At 44.4% G+C, this 24,989-nt stretch overlaps 1 protein-coding gene and 1 long non-coding RNA gene across 2 annotated transcripts in view; one reads left to right on the top strand and one right to left on the bottom strand.

Annotated features, from left to right (window-relative positions):
- Positions 1-24,989, top strand: part of CHN2 (chimerin 2) — a 191,928-nt gene that overhangs the window by 156,362 nt on the left and 10,577 nt on the right. Inside the window, exons 8-10 of the mRNA XM_054990757.1 lie at positions 14,909-14,993; positions 23,162-23,335; positions 24,860-24,937. Coding sequence (XP_054846732.1) covers positions 14,909-14,993; positions 23,162-23,335; positions 24,860-24,937 — 337 coding nt within the window. The remainder of the gene's footprint in view (positions 1-14,908; positions 14,994-23,161; positions 23,336-24,859; positions 24,938-24,989) is intronic.
- LOC129337226 (uncharacterized) overlaps positions 2,202-24,989 on the bottom strand; it is a 90,864-nt gene continuing 68,076 nt past the window's right edge. Inside the window, exon 3 of the long non-coding RNA XR_008597799.1 lies at positions 2,202-2,571. This is a non-coding gene — a long non-coding RNA (uncharacterized LOC129337226). The remainder of the gene's footprint in view (positions 2,572-24,989) is intronic.

The raw sequence follows: 24,989 nt of genomic DNA, 5'->3' as shown, positions 1-24,989 counted from the left end.
AGGAAAGGGATGCTCTCTTCTGATGTGTTTGAAGCATTCTCTGAGCTTGCAGATTTCCCTGTAATCATCATTATATATGAAAAAATGGTTTGACTTCAGCCAGAAAGATAGTTTCTCATGACTTGGGGCATATTTTCCACGTTGACCTATACATTCTTTCTTTCCTCTTCAAAATTCCCCTTGTTTGGTCTTTGATTTAAAATTGGAAGTATGCCCAGAAACTTTATTTGCTCACTCTAGCTGTTCTGCATGCCCTCTTGTTTCCTGTTTGAAAAGAGCTATAATTTAACTGATAAATCACATTATTCTTTTTCTAAACTTTAAATGCATGATTAGAAAACTGGATTTTTTTTTTCCAAGTACCCAGTGTAAGTTTCAAGATGTGCTCTGAAAATGAGAATTGACAAAGACAACCGTGTTTGTTTCTTAAAGAGCAAATACCTGTGTTTTTATGTGCTTTTAACATTACGATGTTATTGCTTTTTCTGGACTTTGTCTATATTCCCTTTTATGTGTTCTAATTGTAATGGCCTTTGGCCCCACACAATAAACATTACTTGTGTGTAAGCATGCATGCATGCATGCTATCAAGTCACAGCCAAATTATGGCAACGCCATAGGGTTTTCAGGGCAAGATACATTCTGAGTTGGTTTGCCGTCGCCTGTCAGTCACCCCCAAATCAGGTATTATAATCACAAGCTTATACAAAAATAGACTGACTGCTTAAAAAGAAAATAAATCAGTGATCAGAGTGGAACATTGTATCTCTTATTAGATTTTTATTCCATCTTTCTTCCAAGGATCTCAGGATATTATGTATTTTGTCCCTCCTCCATTGTACCTTGCTTATTTAGATATTTATACTCTGCTTTTCTCACAAGTGAGGGACCTAAACACAATTCACAACATCATTCTCCCTTTCTTCATTTTATCCTCCCAGCAACTAATGAGATAGCTTAGGTGGAGAAAGAGTGACTTGCCCAATATTATCCAGCGAGATTTTACTGCAGAGTGGGCATTTGAACCTGGGTCTCCCATATCTTAATCTGACACTCTAAACACTAAATCATGCCAGCTGTCTCACAACAACCTTGTAAGGTGGAGAGAGAGTCAAGCTATTCCTGTTCCTAGTCTTGCACTCTAACCATTACATCACATTGGCTTTTAAATTTACCTTGATCTAGATGGTAGTACAGTGTACATTGGAGCAGGATTTTGCATATATACCCCCATCTAGATATGAATCTTCCATGGCTTTGACACAAATGGTTTAGCCTTCACTCCAACAACTAGGTCTGCATGCGTTCATGGAACCATTCATGGAGCCATTTTTTAAAATGCTACATGTCCATCAATCCCATTTTCAGAATGGCTACATTCAACCCCTCTCTCCGACCTTTAATGGCAAAAAGCTCATTGGTGGGGCTGTAGCTGTTTGGAAAGGGTTATAGGTACAATCCTGCTGCTCCACAGATAGTCATTTGGTTTAGGCACCTATCATGGAAACATGAGATTCTAAACTCACAGACTTGAACAATGCATTCTTAAATCTAGATACAATCTGGAATATAAGATAAAAACAGAACTTTAATAAATAGTTCTTATAATCATCCTGCTATAAAAGTTAACAAAAATATCATATTACTTTGTAGGAATACCAAGAGGTGTTTGACCATTTGTTCTGGAAGATGTTAAAAATAGTGTGCTATAGAAGTAAAGGCATATGCGGGGGGCATGAGAGTTCATGGCACAGCACTCATCAGAATGTGTGGTATGTGCTTTTAACAAGAAATGCACAATTAAAAAAACACTTGCTTGGAACTTTACCCCCTCTTGGGATGAAGTGATTTAAAGATCACATTTCTTGAAATAACTAAATATAAAATCTAATCTTGACTGAAGATTAAAAATAATAAGAAAGAGGTCCAGTGCACAAGACTAGACAAAACAATTCTAGATCTTCTGCAGTCCATGTTACAAGTCTTTGAAAAAAATTAAATGCTTTACTCACAAAATTTTGGTTTGATTGTGTTTGGACTTGCTTTGCATCCATGGTTTGACACTCACAGATCTTGCATAATTAATCAATCAAGCCAAAAAATTTTAGAAGGTTGTGTTATAATTTATTTTGAACTTTTATCCAAATCAAAGTATTAACCAGTCCATCTTACAGAAGTTTACATATGTTGTGAGACACAGTTTCATCAAAGGGTTGGAACAAAAGGGTTAGAACAAAAGATTTAACATGTGAAGACAAACCATTACTGATCAAACAATCAATTGCCGTTACAGGAACAACCCTTGGAAAGTCTCAGTAACTCACTACCCCTCCTTCTTCTCTTCAGGAATGAGTTGGAAAATTAATCCATTCCACTATTTCAGTCAATTGATGGATGGATGGATGGATGGATGGATGGATGGATGGATGGATGGATGGATGGATGGATGGATGGATGGATGGATGGATGGATGGATGGATGGATGGATGGATGGATGGATTAATGGATGGATGGATCGATCAATTTTTTTCATTTTCTTACATCAAAAATTTGTTCCTTTTTTCCTCTAACCTGCAAAACAGATTTCAAACAAGGATTAAACTGTGATTTAAAATCTTGATATATAAGGAAAGAAACAAATCATCCTTTTATTTATGTATTTATTTATGTATTTATGTATTTATTTATTTGTCATTTATTGCCCACCTTTCTCACTGAGACTCAAGGTAGATTACATAGTATGAGATTAGTACAATCAGTATCAAGTACATTTCAATACAGTATCTAGGACATTTCCATAAACAATGCCATAGAGTAAATAGATACAAGTTTAAAAGACATAGCATTAGCAAGAATCCAATACAGAGTAGAAAAATACTGAAACAGAACATAATAAGTTCTAGGACTAACATTAGACAACATGGAGCACAGGTGGTACATAAGAGTATAATCTCTAACAGCAAACTATGGTTTGCCATAAAAACAGAAAGGATTAATTTCTGAGAGGCAAATGAATTGAGGAGAGTAAAGTCCACAAGGTGGAGGATTTCCAAGGCTTGTTCTGATAAAACATTAAATGGGAATGGTGCTGTCATGGGCTCTGAGTCCTCAGAGGATGAAGACCTCAGGGAGGATGACAGGGGAGAGAGTATGCCAAGCCCCTCCAGAGTCAGCCGCTTGGAAGACCAGCAGGGAGGGGAACAGCAGGAACCCTTGCCAGAGCAGGCTGAGGAATCCAGGGCAGACTCAGAGACAGAGGCTGTTCCCCTACCTGCACCAGAAGTTGAGACCAGGGCAACATCCCCACCAAGCTCCCCTGAGCCTGAAAGGCAGCGTAGGGTGCGGCAGCATCTTGCTGCACAGGAAAGGAGACGACGTGCAAGGCTTCAGGCACTCAAACAGCGGCGTAGTGACCTTGAGTCTTAGCAGGATGCATCACTGCCCTGGAGGTGATTGCTCTTAAGCCAGGACGCCCTTCCCCTCATTGCAGACGCACCTGCGCACAGACCTGCCTGGTTGTACTGCGACCCAGCTCTGCTCTGACTGCTCTCTTGGTTCTGACCTTTGAATTCGGCTCCCTGGACTACGCTCCCTGCTTGCTCCCTGGTCGGCTTGGTTGTACTCTGAACTCTTAGAGAAGCTTGAGGCAGACTCCCTGCCTGCATTCCAGCACAGGTGCTGCCACAGCTTTTTTTGAGCCAAAACGCCCTGGAACGGCGATCTAGCACCTCTTTAAAATACCCACATGACTCATGCCACAAGGGTATTTTAAAAAGGACCTATTTTGGACATTTTGGGCCTGGAATTTGGCCCCAAAACAGCCTGGATTGAACCGCTGCCGGGTGGGGGAGGGTTCCACTGCCTGGCACCAGCCCTATCCTGGCCATTTCAGCCCCGATCTGGGCCGTTTGGGGCTCTAAATAGGCCCGAAATGGCCAAAATGGCACAGAAACAGCCCGGATTGGGGCCACAATGGCCAGGATCAAGCCGGTGCCAGGCCCCGCCTGGCAGCAACCTGATCCAGGCTGTTTCTGCCCCAATCAGGGCAGTTTCAGCCATTTCAGACCCATTTTGGGACCAAAACGGCCCAGATTGGGGCCAAAATGGCTGAGATCGGGCCAGTTCCGGGCTGGGGAGGGTTCCTCCGCCTGGCAGCAACCCAATCCAGGCTTGTTCATCCCTGATCCGGGCCATTTTGGTGCCATTTTGGGGCTATTTAGGGCCCAAAATGGCCCAGATTGAGGCCAAAATGGCATGGATCAGACTGGTGCTGGGTGGAGGAGGGTTCCAAAATGGCCTGGATCTGGACTGAAACAGCCAGGATCGAGCCGCAGCTGGGTGGGGGAGGGTTCCCCCCTCTGGCAGTAGCCCTTTCGAGGCCAGTTTCACCCCCAATCTGGGCCGTTTGGGGGGCATCCTGGCTATTTTGGGCCCATTTAGGGCCTAAAACAGCCAGGATCTGGGCTGAAACAGCCAGAATCGGGCCACTGCCACATGGGGGAGGGTTCCCAATGCAGGCCCCCAAATGGCCAGGATCAGGCCCAAAATGGCCAGCATTGGGCCCCTGCCAGGATTGAGCCTCTACTGGGTGGGGGAACTCTCACCCACCTGGCAGCTGCCTGATCCTGGTCATTTTGGGTCCCTTTCAGAACGGCCCAGATCGGGCCCTAAGCGGTCCAATCTGGGCCCTAAATGGCCAGGTTTGAGCTACTGCAGAGGAGTGCTCTCCCATGTGGCAACACCCTGTTCCAGGCTTACTGGGGCCCAGATCCGGCCCCTGCCAGGTGGGGGGAGTGCTCCCATGTGACGGAGTAGCCCCATGGCGGAGCGGCCTGTTACGGGCTGAATCGGAACACACACACACCCCGGAGCACAGGAGCGTTCCCAGGGTGGCCATGCCTGCATGATGATGTCACTTCCTGGAAGTGATGTCATCATGCAGTCCCTGAAGCATGCATGAGCTGCGTGCACAAACATGTATTGAAAGGCATACCACCTCCTCCCAGGAGTTGCCCCAGGTAAGAGTTCCCCCATCTTTTCTCCAGAAAAAAAGCCCTGGGTGCTGCTATGTACATTTGACCCTCCATGTTGGATTTACATTATCGCAGCTGCCACAGGCATGCTTCCATGCTTTACATGGGACCAATTCTGCCCCATTTGGAACCAATATTAGCCCTTATGAAGTGCAGGAGCACTCCCACAACTGGCACGATATCACTTCAAGAAGTGACATCTTCGCACCCCACTGGGAGTGTGCCTAGTGTGCACTCTCCTGGGTTGCCTGAAGGTGACAGGAGATCTTCAGGGATCTTGTCACCACCTGCAGATCACCAGCGATCAGCAGACAATGGAGCAAACCCCCAGGAGATTGCCCACCACTGAGCATCTGGGAAGCCTAGGATAAATAATCCCAAAATAATAGAAGCAGTGCCTGTACCTTTAAAAAATGAATGCTTTCCTCAGCTTTTTCTAGCCCTGTTTTTATGGGGTTGCCAAGCCTTCCTAACTGGAAAGTGAAGGATACAGTGTGCTGGGGTGTGAGGGTGCAGGTCCTCCTCTGGAGCATGGTGCTCACACACAAGCTCTGCAGGCCCAATGCCATTACTTATAGTTTAAACCAAAAGCAATGGTGTCTCAGCAGACTTGGTCTCCAGACCAGACTCCTTCGTTGCCTCTCTGCCACTTGCATGACTTATCCAGGATTGGCAGCTTGCTACTGTTTAACACCAGCCATGTTGCAGAAGCCAGTGTGCTGTAGTGGTTTCAGACTAGCAGATGGGACACCCAGATACCAACTCTGCCATGGAAGCTCACCGTGACTTTAGGCCAGTCACACACTCTCAGCCTAACCTACCTCAAAGGACTGTTGTGAGGATAAAGTGGAGAAGAAAAGAATGAAGTAAGCAGTTTTTGGTCTCTGTTGGGGAGAAAGGCTGGGTATAAATGTAATAATAATAAATATAGCTGGAGGAGCAGATAAAAGGTAGATGGGTGGGTAGATGGGTGGGAAGGTGAGAAGGAAGCAGGGAAATGTGAGGATATGGGGATTACCAGAAGAAGGGAAAGAGGAAATGGTGTGGGGAAGGAGATACAAGGGTAAATGAGGTGCTCCAGCACACAACTGGGATCTGCCTGGTGGCCAGCACTGAACAACTGGACCATAATTTTCCCAGGTAGAGGCTGGCAGGGGGACAAAAAAAGGAAAGCTGAAGATGAGGGGGGCAGATAAAGTTGGGCATATATAAGAAAGAGAGATGAAGCAGGAAAAGGGAAGAAGGTATGGAGCCTTTCAGAGAGGCAAAAGAAAAAAATAGTAGGGGAGAGGAAAATGAGATCATCCCTGATAGACCCCCAACTTCTTTCCTATAATAAAGGAAATACTTCTTTATTCAGTGAATAAAGTGTGGAATTCACTGCCTGTGGACACAGCGATGAACATGAGAATAGATTAGTTTAAAAGGGGGCTGCACTGATTCATGGAGGAGCAGTCCATCAATGACTACTAGACAGGGTGAGGAAAGGGAACCTCCATATGCAGAGGTAGTAAACCTCTAGGATGCAACATCAAGGGAGCACCTTTGCCTCTGTGTGTTCCAGAGCAACTGGTTGTCCACTGGGTGAAACAGGATGCTGGACTAGGTAGACCACTGGGCTACTCCAGCTGAGCTGTTCTTATTTTCTTATAAAACATGCTACGTAGCTGCGTATTAGTGAGTAATCACAGTTGAATAGCCTTCCATCTCAGTTCGTGACCAGTCCATTTTGGCTATAAGCTGCTATCATCATCATCATCATCATCATCTTTTTAGTCCGCTCTCCTCGCAAGCAGGCTCAGAGTACTGCATAATAATATGTATAAAAAGATAAAACAATGGCAGCAATTATGTTATTTTAAAAAGCATCATAGTACAGCGCAGAGTGCATCCCTGTTTTTCTAAACAGCAAGGCCCGCAGGGCGGGGTGGTCATCCTAATGACAAAGTTGGGGAGGCACATGTGCCCCTCTACTGGCAGGAGGCTGGTTGGAGAAACTGCCTGCCTCAACCCCCATAAGCCTGGTGTCCTACAAGCCCTGTGGAATGGCAACAGGTTCGACTGGGTTCAGGTCTCCAAAGACAGAGAGTTCCACCAAGTGGGTGCCAACGCTGAAAAATTTCAAATACTTAAGTATTGATTCAGACCAAATTTTGAAAACTAATCAGAGAAGCATAGTGTCAAATAGAGGCTTAATTTCGGGAAGCCTTAAAGACAAGCTTCCATCTCCTTGCCAAATAAAATTTTACAAATAAAATCATTTAGACACTTTCTTTCTACCAGTACTCAAGTAGCTTCTTCGTTTCTGTATTTGTGGCTTCAGATGGAAAATAGCCATGTTCAGAACTACCTTAAATAAAAGCAGTGGTATCATTTAGATTTTCAGAGTTAATGAGAATTAAGTCTGCAACTTAAATTATTAAGCCATAGAGAAATAATTACTTGCTTCCTCTTAATGCAAGAAAAGAACAGGAATAATCGGCAACAGTTGCGTAAACAATCTGCCACAAAATTACTACTTTATGTGATGCCACAGACAGACCCAAAATATCCTAGTGATTAGAGCAGAACCACTTAAGAAGATTAGGAAATACACTCGTTTTAATAGCAAACTCAAATACATTTAATGTCTATAAGCATTTGGCTAGTGAAGCTAAATATTCTGAGAGCCAGAAGCCTGAGGATGACCTCGGGCACATGGGTTCCATCAAGTATTTACTTATTCAGTTAAATCAAGTGTTAAAACACGGTGCAATATATCAGGTGATTGAATATCAACTAAACATTACTGTTTTGCATTTTCAAATAAGTAGATCTACAACTGTAAAATAAAGACTGGATAGTAAAGCTGATAGCACTTACATTACATTTCACTATTACCAACAGTTTTATTCATGCAACATCATATTAAACAATGTAATACCCTAATTTAGGGCCCCCTTTGTGCACAGATATGCATTTGTTCATACACAGGTATCTGAAGAAAGGAGTGTTGACTCTTGAAAGTTTATACCCTAAAAATCTGGGTGGTCTCTAAGGTGCCACTGGACTCAAATCTTGTTGTTTATACACAGGGAAATTATTTATAGTGATGGAAGGAGTCGACTGCATGTGAAAAAGTATATGCTGGTTGGTTTTGTGTCTTTTGATGGATACAGAATTCATCAAGGGTGGGGATCTCAATGCACACATTATGAAGGGCAGAGCTTGGTGCATGTACATGGACAAGTGGATTTTTGCACTTAATAAACTGTGAGAGTAGCTCTCATCCCCAACTTGAATACCTTATTAAAAATAAGCCATAATTTTTCCTTCAAAAGTAATTCACAATGAATCATGAAATTAGACCATTGCACTTTGCAAAGGTGATCCCAAATGAATATTTATGTACCTAAATGGTTAGTAAAGTTCCACAGTGCAAATTGTTATTATAATGTAAGTGGTTTCATATTAGAGAGAAGATCACTGGATCACTGATGGATTATATGAATTGTTTCTATGCTGCTGCTTTTTGTACTCTGTATTTTAGATTTTAAATTATATATTATTGTCTATTGCTTTTAAAGTTGAAATATTAACATTTTTTATAATGTATATGATGTAATCCACCCTGAGCCCGCTGATGTGGGGAGGGCGGAATATAAATAAAATATAAATAAATATATAAATAAAGTCACAAGTAATTCAACCAATAAATAAAAGATTAAAGAGAGAACTGGGAAAGTATAACAGTTAAAAAAAAATCACTGTTCCAAGTGACAGAGGCTCCCAGGGTTACCACCTTTCCCAGGATGGTGCTCTTTCCTAGTCCTCTCCTGTAGATAATGCAATCATCTGCTTTGTTTCACTAAAATATGTCCACAGGTTACCTCATAGAAAACATGTCCTCTTTGGTTATTTTTATATTTTCCCCACCACTTTTATAATATAGTTAGGGATTCATCAGATTAACTACTCTTTATTTTTAGTTTATCCACTCTTGCGCCCTTAATTCTGAACAACAGCATGGCAAATTTTCAGGTGGGTAGTCATGTTGGTCTACAGTAAAACAGGAAGATTCAAGTCCAGAAGCACCTTAAAGACCAACAAGATTTTCAGGGTATGAGCTTTCAAGAGCCAAAGCTCCCTTTATCAGATACAAGTAGGAAGGGACATCCCTGCGCTGTTGTGGGAGGAGTGTCAATGGATTTAGACTGGAATAACTCTACATGACTGCTCTGAATTATTGGCTTCATCAATGCAGGTATTACAACCTGCAGAATAGACACTGCATCTGTCCTCATCACACTTGTTCATCACATTGCTTATACTGAGATTTGAAGCAAAATGGCACTTACTGTGTTTTTGTTTGAACAAGGATCTGTTTATATATTGTGGTCTGTATAAAACAAGTTTACTCTTTTAACTTGAGGACGGTAAGGATAAGGAGACAGAAATAGTTTGCCTTTGTCTGTAGTTGATTCAAACATGCAAAAGTTGGATAATTGCCCAACCACTGCTTGGAATGTGTCTACAAACCTCTCATTATTCCTTTTGAGTCAAAGTTACAATAATCCCCTTGATTCTAGCTTAGTGATTGTAATGTGTATGTTTGGGGGGGGGGGGTAAACCATATAAAGGCTCGTGCAACAGAGTCGCATCATAATCAGGCTTCACTAGGACTAATTCAATATTCAAAATTATATGTAATATACATTTGGCCCAGGTATTGTACTAACGTAATATAGAAGGCTAATACCAATATACTAAAAACAAACAAACAAATAAATACTTATGAAGGAATTTCAAAATATTTCAAACCTTCAAGGAAACTATTTTATACTAAGGCAGACTGGCTCTCTGCATATGCAAGTTTTAAAGAGTGCTGTGTTCTTGCATGAGGGTGGCCAACCTCCAAGCGGAGTCCTCCAGGAACTGCAAGTGACCCCCAGCCTACAGAGATCAGAAGAAATGGCAGCTCTGGCAGGTGGACTCGATGGCCTTGCATCACCACTGAGCTCCCCCTCCCTCCTCAAATTCTGTCTGCTCCAGGCACCACCTCCAAATCTCCAGGAGTTTCCCAAGCCAGAGTTGGCAACCATATTTGGCGCACAGATTACTATCTGCAGAAGAGACAAGTCTTAAAATGTGTCCATGCACTTCCATAAATATTGGTAGTCACCCCTTCAGATTTTCCTGAAATATTCTCCCCCCTCTCCAAAAAACAAACTCGTTGCATTGACAACACTGGAAGCTGAGTTTGACATTAGGAAATAACACTATTAGGCAGCAATACACAGAAGTAAACTCCATTTTATTCAGTGGGGCTTACTCCCAGGAAAGTGTTTTAAAATTGCAGCCTTATAGGCCATGATGAGATTATCAGATTCTTTTTCTAATCTTCTGATAAAGGTTTTCAAGATCATATCCTTTTATCTTGCCTTTAACGCGGTGCATCAAATGGGTTTTCTGAAATTCTATGGGTTGTTTGTTTCTGTAACTAAAAGGCTTTTCAGTCCTGTCTGTAGCCTGGTACCACAATCCAAAACAGAGAGCGGCTGTCGTTTGGAATCACATGCACAAAGGCTTCCAGTTCTCTTCTATGAGAATGCATGGCAGGGAATGCATGGCCCACCAAATGGGGCATCACACAGAGGCTCTGGATCATGACTATGATATAAAAATAAAGGCTAGTACATATTTTAACTAGTCACAGTGAGGCCAGTTGTTTGGGTTCAGCCATGCAGCATATTTGCATAGGAATGAAGCAGTAGAATAGATTGTATCCCTTCCAACTCCAGCTGACAGATCGCTTTTTGAATGCTTGCTACAAAACAAACTCCCCATGGAAAATATATTCAATAGGAAGAGCGATCACATAGAAATGCTAATCATTTTTATTTGAAATATTATTACATGGAGAACTGTTTTAAAAACAGTATACCCCCACACACACACACACACTGAAGTGGTAGAGTCCGCTCTGCCAGAGATCCCCCAAGCCACCACAAGCATCAAAGAAAAACTGACAAAACTGTGCCTGAGCTGATGTACACTAGCGCCTCACCCAGCATGGCATCAGTACACCCAGACAGGGCCACTGCCAAGGCCCAGGGTTTCTGGTGGGGTCCACTGGTGTGGCCCCCCACCTGTGTGCCTGACCTCCTCCCTGCCTGCGAATGCTTTCCCCACCCACTTGCAAACCTTCTTGCCACCCATGTTCCTGGCTGCACAAGCTGCCTTGTGCCACTGGGGAAATGGCGTACAGGATGGTACATGCAGCTGGGAGCACAGGTGAAGGATGAAAGATTCACAGGCAACTAGGCAGTAGTGGGCAGTGGGGAAGGGCACAAGAGACAGGAAGGGGATGCAAGAACCACCTCCAAAAAACTGGAACCAGACCTGGCCTTATAACAGTTCCATCATGGAGACATAGGCATTTGTGATATTTATTTATTATATTAGATTTTTAGTCCACCCTACCTGCCAGACGGGCTCAGGGTGGAGTACAACATTCCAGTTTAAATAAAATACACTTTAAAACTGATAAAACATTACAGTAAAATTAAAACAACTATATACAATAAAACTTCTCCTTAAGATGGCAACAGTAAAATACTGCATTTCAGGCATGGCCCACACATATATATAGGATGGTGGACAGATCTTTTCAGTATGGCCAGTGGGGGCCCAGCCTAGCCTCCGCTATATGCCTGGCAGAACATCTCTGTCTTACAGACCCGGTTGAAAGATGATAAATCCTGCCAGACCCTAGTTTAATCAGACAGAGAGTTCCACCAGGCCAGTGCCAGGACCAAAAAAGCCCTGGCTCTGGTTGAGGCCAGGCAAGCCACCCTTGGGCCAGGGACCACCAAAAGTTGTTTATTTGTAGAATGAAGTGTCCTCTGGGGTACATATAGGGAGAGGCAGTCCCACAGATATTTTGGGCCCAGTTCACATAGGGCTTTATAGGTCAACACCAAAATCTTGAACCGGACCCGGTACTCAACTGGTAACCAATGCAGCTGGTGTAATATAGGTGTTATATGTTCCCCAGTCAGGGCTCTTGCAAGCACTCGCACAGCTGCATTTTGAAACTGCTGTAGCCTCCGGATCAGGCCCAGGGAAAGCCCTGTGTAAAGCAAGTTGCAGTAGTCTAATCTAGAGGTGACCGTTGCTTGGATCACTGCCATTAGGTCGTGGGTTGACAGGTAGGGGACAAGCTGCCAGGCTTGTCTTAGATAGTAAAATGAGGACTGGGTAACTGCTGCGACCTGTGCCTCCATGGTCAAGGAGGCATCCAGGATCACCCTCAGGCTTCTAACTCTCGAAACCGGCGCAAGTGGCACTCCATCAAGAGTGGGGAGCTGGAGTCCTGTGCCCATGGACCCCCGACCCACATGCAAGACTTCCGTCTTTGTGGAATTTAGTTTCAACTGACTTTGCTTCAACCACCCAGCCACAGCTTCGAAGGCACGCTCCAAGACATCCAGGGCAGAGTCGGGCTGTCCGTCCATCATCAGATGTAATTGGGTGTCATCAGCATACTGATGACACCCAAGTCTGAAACTCCACACCAGCTGGGCAACGCATATAAACATTAAACAATAATGGGGAGAGTATTGCAAAGACACTGCACACCAATGGGGGGCAGGATGTCAATTTCTCCCCAAGCACCACTGTCTGTCCCCGACCGTGGAGAAAAGAGATGAGACACTGTAAGGCTGTCCCTCGTATCCCCACATCGGCAAGGTGGTGGGTCAGTAGATTGTAATAGACCGTGTCGAACTCTGCTGACAAGTCCAATAATATCAGCAGCACTGATCCGCCATGATCCAGCCGCCTGTCGAGATTGTCAGTGAGAGCGACCAGCAATGTCTCCGTCCAGTGTCCTGGGTGGAAACCGGACTGGAAGGGATCTAGGGATGAGGACTCATTAAGGAAATCCTGTAGCTGCTCCACCACAGCCCACTCAATCACCTTACCCAGAAATGGGAGGTTCAAAACCGGGCAATAATTGACCGGGTCGGTGGGATTCAAAGATGATTTCTTCAAAAGAGGCCTACCCGCAACTTCCTTCAGCGATCCAGGAAAAAAAACTGAGCTCAAGGACATGTTGACAATGGCCTCTGAGGCAGTCCGTAGCCCATCTACTATGGCTTTCACCAGCCATGACGGGCACGGGTCCAAGGAGCACGTGGTAGGTCTCACCGCTCATAGGGTCCTGTCAATCTCATCTCATCTAATATCGACCCTGTAAACGGCCAAGGGGCCTCTAGTTCACATACTGTGTCAATTGTGGCCGGCAAGTCACGGTGGAAAGACAAGATTTTGTCACCAAAAAAGCTTGAAAAAGCCTCACAGCTAATATCCAAATTCAAAATTTGGCAGTCTCCCCCCAACAGGGAGACTAAAGACCATATTAAACAATTTTGCTGGGCGTGAGCTAGCTGGCGCAATGGAAGCTGCATAGAAATCCTTCTTTGCAGCCTTCACTGCCGTTGCATACGCTTTCATAAACGTCCTATAAGATGTTCTTGCTTCTTTGTCACGAGATTGTCACTTGCCGTCTCAGCTCCCGCTTCATCCATTGTAGCACCTCTCTATACCAGGGAGCCAGTCTGTCGTGGGGGCAAAGAGGGTGACGGGGGGGGGGGATTTCATTGATGGCGTCAGAGAGATTGACTTGCCAGTCTTCCACCAGCTCATCCAATGAACCACCAGGGAGTATTGGATCCCACAGAGCATTGTGGAAACCAGTTGGATCCATGAGTCTCCATGGGTGAGCATAAATAAGCTTGCCGCCCTTGCAGGGGGGCGAGTTATCCAGCCGAGCCTTCAGAACCGAGTGGTCTGACCATGGCACATATTCAGCTGCTTCCAGATCTGCATTTATCCCCACCCCAAAGATCAAATCTAGCATGTGTCCTGCTTGATGTGTGATGGTTGAAACAATCTGGGAGAGTCCCAGTGCGGCCATGGAGGACACCAGGTCCACAGCCTGAGTGGAGACGGCATCATCGGCGTGGACATTGAAGTCTCCCAACACCACCAGTCTTGGGTACTCCAGAGCCCACCCTGCTACCGCCTCCAACAGGCACAACAGGGTATCTGCTGGTGCACTAGGTAGTTGGTATACCACACAGATAGCCAAACTTTCCTCAGCACCCCACACTAGGGCCACATAATCAATGCCAGAGATCTCCGGGGCAGGGAGCGGTCTGAAGGAGAAAGACCCCTATATGTAAACTGGCTCTAAGCTCTACTAATTTTTTTTTACTTTATTTATATCCTGCCTTTCTCCCTAGTGGGGACCTAACGTGGCTGACATCATTCTCCTCTCCTCCATTTTTCTTTACAACAAGCCTGTGAGGTAAGTTAGGGTAAGAGTCTGTGCCTGGCCCAAGGTCACCCAGCAAGCTCCCATGTCAGAGTGGAGAATTGAACCTGGACCTCCCAGATCCTAGTCTGTCACTCTAGCGACTACACCACACTGGTTCTCATGGCAAAATTAGTTGGAATTATTTCTGCATTATGTTTTCAGTATCAGGTGAAAAGTGAGTGATGCTTTCGTTGTGCCGTTCCCTGGCATATGTGAAACAATCAGCCCATTAAGGATAAAGTTTAATGGGTTTATTTCAGTGTCATGGAATGTAACTTGGTTCTGTTTGATTTGTCTCCCGTGAAATGAAAAGAAGCACGAGACCCAGTTCACTTTTCCCTTTTCCCTGGGCTTACTACTCTTAGCTTTTGAGACATAATAGGCGGTGCATAAGGAAGACTTTTTCTGAGTGGAATCTTTGTCTTTATCTCTTTCTTCCTTGTTCCATCTGTCAAGCCATCTGCCTCCTGATGATCCTGAAGGGGTCCCCCCCCTCTTTCTTTCTGTATTGCAGGTCCACACATTCCGAGGCCCACACTGGTGTGAATACTGTGCCAACTTCATGTGGGGACTTATTGCTCAGGGAGTAAGGTGTTCAGGTAATCTTGAATGCTGTATTGGCCCAGTTCTTTTCCTTGAAAAATAGCAATGTAAATCTCTTTGATGAGTGATTTAACAGAACTTGATACACTTTGATACACTTCAAAATTAGCAAAAACATTAAAGCTGTACATAATCAGCGAGTAACATGAGAGATCCCTGGGTGAAATTATAGTTGCCAGCCTCCAGGTGGTGGCTGGAGATCTTTCAGAAATACAACATCTCCAGGCACTACAGAGATCAATTCCCCTGGGATTCTGCTGTAGGCAATTCACTACAGTTGCATTCAGATATCATGCACTCAAATGACACTGCGCGTGAACTCGGCTTGTTGCCAGGCTTAAGTGTTTGCTTCACTCTTCCCCTTCCCTTCTGGCGCAGTTAAAAATGACTCTGGTTATCTGTGATGTGCAAAAGCAGGCATGAGGATCAACCAGAAGAAATACGAACTCTACTTACAGCAAACACCTGCATTCATATGTCATGGATAAACAGATCCAATTTTTAAGTGGGATTCTTCATACAGGAAGGGAAAAGCTGGATTTATGCATATTTTTACTTTTTGAATGCTGCATATATATATATTTTAAATGCACTGGCCTAAACAAGCTACATATTCTTTCTGCCTTGGCACTTTTACAAAAGAAGCCCTTTATAAATAAAAGAGAAATGACAGCAAGCGACGGTCTATTTCAAATTATCTCCAATAATATGTATCCCACAAAACCAATCACATTGCATCAGCTGAGTCATTCGTTTCAGGTAATGCCTACTGCTCTGATTGCAAAATAGTGTAATAGCAAAGAATTAGAAATGAAATTTGTTGTGGAGGTGAGGAGTTGGGTTTGGGCTCCACAGAGAGGAACAGGAAGCTGTGAATAACTGGATCCTTTTATTCTGGATCCTTTTATCTCCCATCAACCACCCACCCCTCTCAGAACAACCAGCAAACACTTCCTTATTTCCACAACAAATGGGGCTAAAAGAATGACCCTTCCTGACAGTAATGATTCTGACAGAGGCACTGGATGGTGCCGATAGTAGTGTGATTGTGGTTATGTATCAGTTTATACCATTAAAGGTTCCAGGGGTCAGATACTGCTGCTCTTAAAATTCTTGTCCTTGTTTTGAGGAATATGAGCACTTGCCACGGATGTTCAGTGGTAAAGGAATGGCACTCTGCATATACTCACAGGCATTTTTCACTTTTAAAATATCACGTGCTTCAGATTGAATCCTAGCATTGCAACAGGTTCCTGGACAAAGCCCAAATGAGCAACCTGCAGTCAAGCCCCAAATGTAAGAAGAGATGTCATAATAATAACTGTATGCTGTCTTTTCTCCCTGACAATCAGCATGTCAGTAACAAGGCAAAGGGGAAGATTAAAATGACTAAAGGTTTGCAATATAAGAAATTATGTAAGAATTGTATATGTAAATTTAATCCATATTACTAGCTTTGCTCATATTGTTTTAAGTAGTTAGTCTGTGAAAAAGTCTGTTTAATGTTCTGCTTCATTAGGTTACCAATATTTAACTCTAAGCAGACAAACAAGTTTTTAACTACACAGGAAATGTTTAGTGAGAACACTAAACAATAAAGGGAGTATCTTAAGTACAGCTGGCTGGGTTTGTCTAGATTTCACTGAACAATAATGCATTATGTGGTAGTTTCTGTCCGAGTGAGTCTAGTAAGCCAAATAGATTTAGTTAAAGGCACAGAGGTAATTTACTTGTGGATATCAAATAACTATCACTTTGGCTAGCAAGAATCTCCCCTCAAGCAAGTATTACAAAAAGAGCATTTTCTAAAGTTATATTTGATGTGATCTTCAGATTGAACTATAATGCTATGACATGAAAATTGGAATCGCTACAAAGACAGTAACTGCCTGTGTTCTTTCAACAAGGTTTACTGGCAGGTCAGAGACATCAGATTGGATCCTGCAGATGATTTCTGCAATGGGGGGTTGTCAATTATTTCCCCCTCCTGCTGCAGACCTCCAACTGGCCTGTTGCTCTGTTTCTGGGGTTTCCTGCCCCTCAGGAGAAGTATTTGGGTGGGGGAGGGATTTGCTGCCGCAGAGGGACAGGGAAGAGCGTCCACTTCCATTAGTGGAAATATTCTGCAGACAGATGAAATAGTGATTTCTGATTTAAACTTTTGAGACTATTTTTCTAGTACTTCAGTCTGGTTAGAAGCAGAACCTTGGGACTTGGAAACCCTGTCACCAGTCACTGGTGGGTGAGGCAGTCACTCAGTCATAAGAGCACTGCATTTTGCTCATGCTCATAAGTTTTATTGCTACTTCTGCCAGGACAGAACCACTGACATTAGACCCAAATTCAAGGGATGGGAAGTGAGAAGAAAAGGTGGCTTGGATGTCATCTGATCCCGCCTTTCCACTATCAATTGCCATTATTTGATGAAGTAGAATTGATCATAGACCTGCACAACTGTGAACCACAAAGATAATGCATCCACCAACCATCTTGGTGGCCCACCAAGAACTCAATAAATTCCAGTGTTTTCCTTCTGTCTGGGCATGAAAAAAAATGTTCCTGGGGAACTATCAAATGCTGGAAATGCTGCAATTCATTGATTGTGGGTTTCATTAAGCCCTGTGAATTGTAATGGAAGTCTGGTTTATCTGCAGGACATCACATTCCTAACATATAATAATATACTAAATTATACTAATTATCAGTCAGATTAATTAATATATGTTCTATTTCAGAACATGTGAAACTTAAACAAAATTTCTATAACCTCTGTTAGTCAAGGCTAATGTCCAAATTTACTTCATCTATATCTATAATAGGTGAAGTAATTTTCCCATTTTTTTCAAATTCTCTAATGGATCTTCTGTTTATATAATTCATTAATTTTGCCATTGCCACATATTCTAGCATTTTATCTTTCCAGTTTTCTTTAGTTGGAGATTTTTCATCTTTCCATTTACTTGCCAATATTTGCTGTTAACATATACCTAAGCAGTTTATATAATGTTCTATAAACACTATCTGGCAATATTCCCAACAGCATAGTCTCTCGTTTCATGGCAAAATCTGTTTTTAAGATCCCCTGAATCTCCACATGTATCTCTTTCCAAATGTTTTTAGTTTTTTTGCCCGTCCACCACATGTGGTAAAAGATACCTTCTACTACTTTGTACTTCCACATCCCAGTATATTTTTTGTCCATTTTTGCAATTTTTTTTGGAGTTATATACCACTAATATAACATCTTATAGCAGTTTTCTCTTAATGTTCTCTACCCCATGCATAATATTATATCCCTATCATGTCTCCCCGTAACCATCTTTTTTCCTTAAAGTACTCTTGTCTAGAGATGGACACGATGGGACTCACGATGTGAAAAAAACCCTGATAATGGCGTTTGCGCCATCGGGACTCAGCTAATCGGTTCCGTCCACGGTGACCGATCCAGCGTTCAGGGGGGGGCTTGATCGGGGGGGCCATCGTGATCTAATTGGAGAGCCAGAAACTCAGGCGCCAATAATCTATTCCCCTAGCAACGGAGCCAGGGGAATGCCTGAGCTGTGTTTGCCCTCCTTCTGTCACCCTAGAAAACTGAATGGAAGCCCAGCTTTCCTTGATTAGCAGGCTTCCTTCCAACCACGGAGCAGCAACCCAGGAGAGGGAGGGGGAAGGGGGTGTTCTGAAGCCATGGGCACAAAGGTTTTTTGCTTTTTAAAAAAACGGGGCTTTGTAGGAGTAATGGGTGTTTTTCTGTCTGTCACTCTCTGTTTTTAACCTGCTTTTAAAACACTTTATTTTGTGGGGAAACCTCATTCACAGTTCTGTGTGTGTGTTTAAAATATGCTTTTTGAAGACTGGCTGCTTGCTTTTAAAATCAGGTGGGGAGGAACGGAGGATTCTGTCCCTGCTTTTTTAAAAAAGCTGGCTGAAACATGTTGACGGGGTGTCTCTCTCTCTCTCTATTTGGAGAGGCAGGAATAGATTCCCCCCCCCTCTGCTCTAAGTGTGTGTGTGTGTGTGTGTGTGTGTGTGAGAGAGAGAGAGAGAGAGAGAGAGAGAGTGAATCAGGGCCGGATCGATGGGGGGCAGGGGGGTAGTCTGCCCCCAGTGCCGCCAAAGAGGGGGCGCCGGGTGCAGTTGCCAGCCCCAGGAGTGCGCCTGGGGAAAGTTGAATGGCATGGGCAGCCTCCCAGCCACCTGCGCTGCCTTTTGCTTTTCCCGCAGGACAAGGGGTGGCTGGCTTGCGGGAAAAGCAAAAGGCAGCGCGGGTGGCTGGGAGGCCGCCCGCGCCGTTCGCCTTTCCCCAGGACAAGGGGCGCGCGGGCAAGCCGGCCGCCCCTTGTCCTGGGGAAAGGCAAAAGGCAGTGCGGGTGGCTGGGAGGCCACCCACGCCGTTCGCCTTTCCCCAGGACAAGGGGCACGTGGGCAAGCCGGCCACCCCTTGTCCTGGGGAAAGGCAAAAGGACGTGTGGGAGGCTGGGAGGCCACCTGCGCCTGTCATGGGCTGGGCCAGCCCAAGCAGGGTGGTTCAAGTCCAAACCTCAACATCAAGTCCAGGGGGAGTTTCAGGAGCCAAAAGCAAAGTCAAAGCAGTGGTCAGAGCATGAGCTAATGCCAGAAGTGAGTCCAGAGTCCAAGAGCAAGGTCAGGCACAGTCCAAGGTCAGTTACCAATAGTGTCAGGTCCAAAAGCAGGCACGGGCAAGGTCCACGGAACACAGAGTGGTTGCAGGCAGTAGACACGTTGCTTCCATGCCTGGCTGTCGCTCCTGACTGGCTTTTATAGCCAGGCGTGGTTTTCAGCCAGCTGCTGGCGCTCCATCCTGATGCTACTCATCGTCACTCTCCAGCAGCTGGCGTCGGCTCAGGAGACGAGCACTGCGCCGTCTCTCCTGCAGCTCCAGCCTCAGCCTTTGTCTGCGGCGTTCTTTACGCGTGGGCGAACCTAGGGGGGTGGAAGCCCCTGGCTGGGCTTCCCCTGTGGTGCTGGCAGTCCCTGACTGAGCTTCCCCTGTGGAAGTCCCTGGCTGAGCTTCCCCTGTGGTGCTGGGGCTGGAGAGTACTGATGGCTCTGCTTCAGCTGCTGGCTGTAGGCTCCAATTAGCCAGCAGCTGTGGCTCCTGATTACCAGCCTCTGCTGAGTCAGGGCTGGCTACATGGAGCTCCTTTTCTCCTGAGGAGGAGTCCTCACTCTCACTGAGCCCAGACTGGGCCATGACAGTGCTGTTCGCCTTTCCCCAGGACAAGGGGCGCGCGGGCAAGCCGGCCGCCCCTTGTCTTGCGGGGCAGGTGAACGGCGCGGGCAGCCTCCGAGCCACTCGCGCTGCCACCAGCTCCGCAGCGCACCAGGACATCCGGCTTGCTGCGTGGGGGGGGGGGGACCCAGGAGCGCGTGCGCGCAAGAGCCTGACTGGTTGCCCTGGGCGCTGGCAACCGTAGATCCGGCCCTGGTGTGAATGTCCCCTCCCTGAGGGGAGGCGGCTCGTTGCTGGGTTAAAAACTTTTCCTCCCCTCTGCTCTAAGTGTGTATGTGTGTGTGTGTGAACATCCCCTCCCTCCCTGAGGGGAGGTGGCTCATCGCTGCCTCCCCGTGCCCACCAGGCCTGGCGGCCGCTGCTAAAAACAGCAGGGCGCCTCCTGCTTTGGCCTCCCTGATTCCGGATTGGAAACGGGACTTGATCAGTTAGAATCGGTGACCTGGGTTCGGTGGCGGCCCGGATCCATGAACGGCTTGATCGGTATTTTTTTTTGGAGCGTGCCCACCTCTAGTTATCACTCACTTCTGAAAGGCATCTGCTTTCAATCTAAAATGACATCTCAGTAATTACTTAGTAATTGCTATTCAATGGCACATAATGGAGCTATATATTTAAAACACTATATAAACCTACCTGAGGGCCAATGAATTACAGAAAATACAGAAATGATTATAAAATGATTTCAGCTGATTGATCTTTTTTTAAATTCACATCCCCTCCCCATTTTAAATGTATCTGAAATGGAGGAATTATAAAATAACACAATAATCCAGATTATTGTATTGGCTCTGCCAGCCAAGAATTATGTTTTATGGAAAGATCAAGGTCCTCCTTTCTCTCCAATCAGAAGAGCCCAGTAAATTATTTCATATCCTGTTTGCCCATCTCCTTTCCCGCTTTTGTCCACAGATTCATCTTCACCATACCATTCGTTGTGCAGTTTCTCCAGTTTCCATTACCAAGGGCTAGTTCACATGTTAGCGAACTGATATCTTGAGAACTTACCCTACTATCACATGACCCTAGTTCTAGAACAAGGCTTAAAGACCGTTGTATAAGATGTCTTATAGTGCAATCCAAGGCAGAGTCACATTGTTTATTTCAACATGTATGACTTTACTTAGGCATGCAGGGTTACACTGTTAGTTGTTGTGCATATTAAAGTTATTGTAAGCCATTTATCATTGTGATAATCTGTGGACTCAAATATTACAATCATATAAACATGCCTGAGTATTAAGACTTTCAGTAGAGGCTACTCCCAACCCCTCCCCCATGTGGGAGGCTAGAGATCCAGCACCTACCTTTTGATTTCCCTTTTGCACATGCACAGAGTGTGCATGCTCCCAGCCTGCGTGATGATGTCACTTCCAGGAAGTGACATCATCGTGCAGGCCATGTGCCACCATGGGAGTGCTCCCATGCTCCTCAGGAGGGCTGAATCGGATCCAAATAGGCCCAATTCAGGCCCGAATCGGGCTGCTGCAATGCATGGGAGCACACCGCGCCACCCAGGAGCATGCCCTAGGAGGTGCATTCCCCCGCCAACCAAGTACACGGGGGTGGTGGAGGGTGGGAACAAGGGATCTCCTGCCCTCAGCAGGGGACTGGCAACTCTAGTAGATGCCCTTGATAGCTCCTCTGAGGTGTAGGTGGCCACCTTTGTAGTGGTGACCCGCTTATGATATTTCCCTCCTATATTGATTCCCCTGATACATGCTCTGATAGCATTCAGGTGCCAGGTAAAAATTCTTGCTTTGCATTCATGAAATTGGATTAAATGAGTGATACTGCTCTTTGGCTGACTTGTTACAGTCCTGATATTTGTGTTTTCAGTTGATTTTAAATACTTTTGGTTGCTTTATTATATATTTTAATTGACAATGTGTAAGCTGCTCTAATGACCATGGTTGAAAGGAGGTGAAGCAAATATAGTTTAAAAAATAAAAGGAAATGTTGAAGCCTCTTGGAATGCTTCCTTGTGAAAAAAACACATGGGGTCATAATGCTTACCGCATGGACTGCCTCAGGCTTCGCAGACAGTTGCTATGTCCATGCCAATCATTTCTAGAGGTGTGAGGTTTTAGCACAGAAACTACACAGCTAACAGAATCCACATGGTAATTCAGTTTAAAATTATTGGTCTAATTTACATCCCTAACCACACTGAAGCAGTTCCAGCAGCCCTACTTGGTGGTTATATTAGTCAATCCGCAGGACTGCCAACTGCAGTGAAGGAAATTATGAAGATTTGGGGGTGGTGCCTGGTGGTGGCAGAGTTTGGGGAGAGGAGGGATCTCAGTGGGGATGTGATGCCATAGAGGCCATGCTCAAAACCTGCCATTTTTCTTCAGGATAATCTCGATAGTCTGGAGATTCATTGTAATTCTGGTAACTCTCCAAGCCCCAGCTGGAGGTTGGCAACCCTATATGACCGAACCGTAACATTTTTCTATTTTATGTTGGTAAACAATTATGTATATGTACAGTACAAATATGTAAATTTTCTTATGTATATATTATGGTTATTTTCTTACTTAGCAGTAGAAAAGAGCAAGAGTCCAGTAACACCTATAAGACCTTTTCTGAGACACAGCTCATTTCTTGAAGAAGTGAGCTATGGCTCACAAAATCTCATAACCTACCACAAATTTTGTTTGTCTTATAGGTGCTACTGGACAGTTGATCTTTTCTACTGCTACAGACAGACTAACACAACTACCCATCTTGATCTATCCTACTTATGTTATTTTTTATTAATTTAATTATGGCACTATCATTGGGCATGGTGCTTCACAGGGTAGCTTATTTAAAGGGGAATGTAATTTTCATCTAGGATGTATCTTTCTGTATCTTTCTTTTCAATGGTTAAAGTAATTTCAACTAATACTAATACTTCCTTTACAGACTGTGGTTTGAATGTACACAAACAGTGTTCTAAATATGTTCCCAATGACTGTCAACCAGACCTCAAGAGGATCAAACGAGTCTACTGCTGTGACCTCACTACATTAGTGAAGGCTCACAACACACAGAGACCCATGGTAGTGGACATTTGCATTCGTGAAATTGAAGCAAGAGGTATTTAAGAGTTTTCAAAGTATTGATCTGTCTAGAAAATGTCAATATCATCTCTCCAGAGAACATGCTCAGAACGGCTAACAAAATAAAACATAATCAAAATATGAAACCATAAACGTTGTTAAGGCATAAAAACAGCATGAAACATTGACTGGCTTAAAAGTAGTCTCATAAAACAGTTCAGGCTGGAAGAAGATGATGTTAAAATATCAACCCCCTTAATTAAAACCCTGGGCAAAAAGAAATGTTTTGGTATGTGCCAAAGCCCTATCTCTGGTTGCTTCCCGCTTCACATCTGAAGGCTGACAGTATAGGGGGCAGCCACTTCTTTGGGTTACCGAAACTCTAATATTATATCACCATAATATATTATACATTAGATATTTCAAACTATATCCAGGCTGATTTATTTTCACTTCTTTTAGAAAGTATATTCATATAAATTCTAGATTTGCTGGAGAAAACAAAAGATGCTCTGATAAAATTTGTAAGTAGATGAATTAAAGACAGTGATGTCGAAATTACAAAATGTCTCAGTTGACACAACAAGGGGGGGGGGATAAAATCCTTGAAGGTTTACACCAGATATTTGAAGGAAATGCAGAGATATGAGATTTCTTACATTGATTCTCCAGGAGAGAAATGCCCACCCACCGCCTTAAACCAGCTGGCATTAGGAGCAGAGCTGGTAGCAATGCCTACCCCCCATCTTAACGCAGCTGGTATTAGGAGCGGAGCAGGTGGCAATGCCTACCCCCACACACACACACCTTATCCTAGCTAGTATTAGGAGCAAAGAATGTGGCAATGCCCACCCCCCTTTAACCTGCCAGAATCAGGAGCAGAGTAGGTAGCAAAGCCCGCCTTCGCCTTTGCCTGTCAGGACCAGGCATAGAGCAGGAGGCAATACCTGCTTCTTTCTTCACCCAGCAGGGAGCAGGTGGCAATGCCCACCCCCCTTCACCCAGCTGTAATCAGGCGCGGAGCAGGAGGCAATGCCCATTTCCCCTTCACCCGGCTGGGATCAGGAGCAGAGCAGGTGGCAGTGCCCACCCTCTTTTTACCTGTAGTGGTTATAGTGTTGGACTAAGATCTGGGAGACCCAGCTTTGAATCCCCACTCTGCCATGGAAGCTCCCTGGGTAATCTTGGGCCAGTCACACTCTCTCATCCTATCCTACCTCATAGGGGTGTTGTGAGGATGGCATGGAGGTGAGGAGAAAAATATAAGCTGTCTTGTGTCCCCATTGGGAAGAAAAGCAAGGTATAAATGAAGTATTTTTTTTAAAAAATACTGTGGAAGGCAATGATTCTCCATACACTGATGTTACAGGACTAAGGGTTTATAACTAGCATAAGCATACTGTGATATGTGGCAAATCCCAAAGTGTTGTTAAAACACAGCAGTATGGTTAGCAATAGAAATTATTTCGTTGGGAACATTCAGAAAATAGCAGCTCACTTCTGAGAAATTAAAATCATATCTGCAGACTTAAATGAAAGTTAATGATATTCTGTTTTGTAGGTTTGAAATCAGAAGGAATTTACAGAGTCTCGGGGTTCACTGAACATATTGAAGACGTCAAAATGGCTTTTGATCGAGGTAAGCATGTCTTAGCTTTAGAAAGTGTCTTAAGTGCCCTATTGGTTTTCTA

The sequence above is a fragment of the Eublepharis macularius genome, chromosome 11 (genome assembly GCF_028583425.1).
Source record: "Eublepharis macularius isolate TG4126 chromosome 11, MPM_Emac_v1.0, whole genome shotgun sequence".
Classification (NCBI taxonomy): domain Eukaryota; kingdom Metazoa; phylum Chordata; class Lepidosauria; order Squamata; family Eublepharidae; genus Eublepharis; species Eublepharis macularius.
Note: the sequence above shows the minus strand (reverse complement) of the source record. Positions and strands in the feature narration are given on the sequence as shown.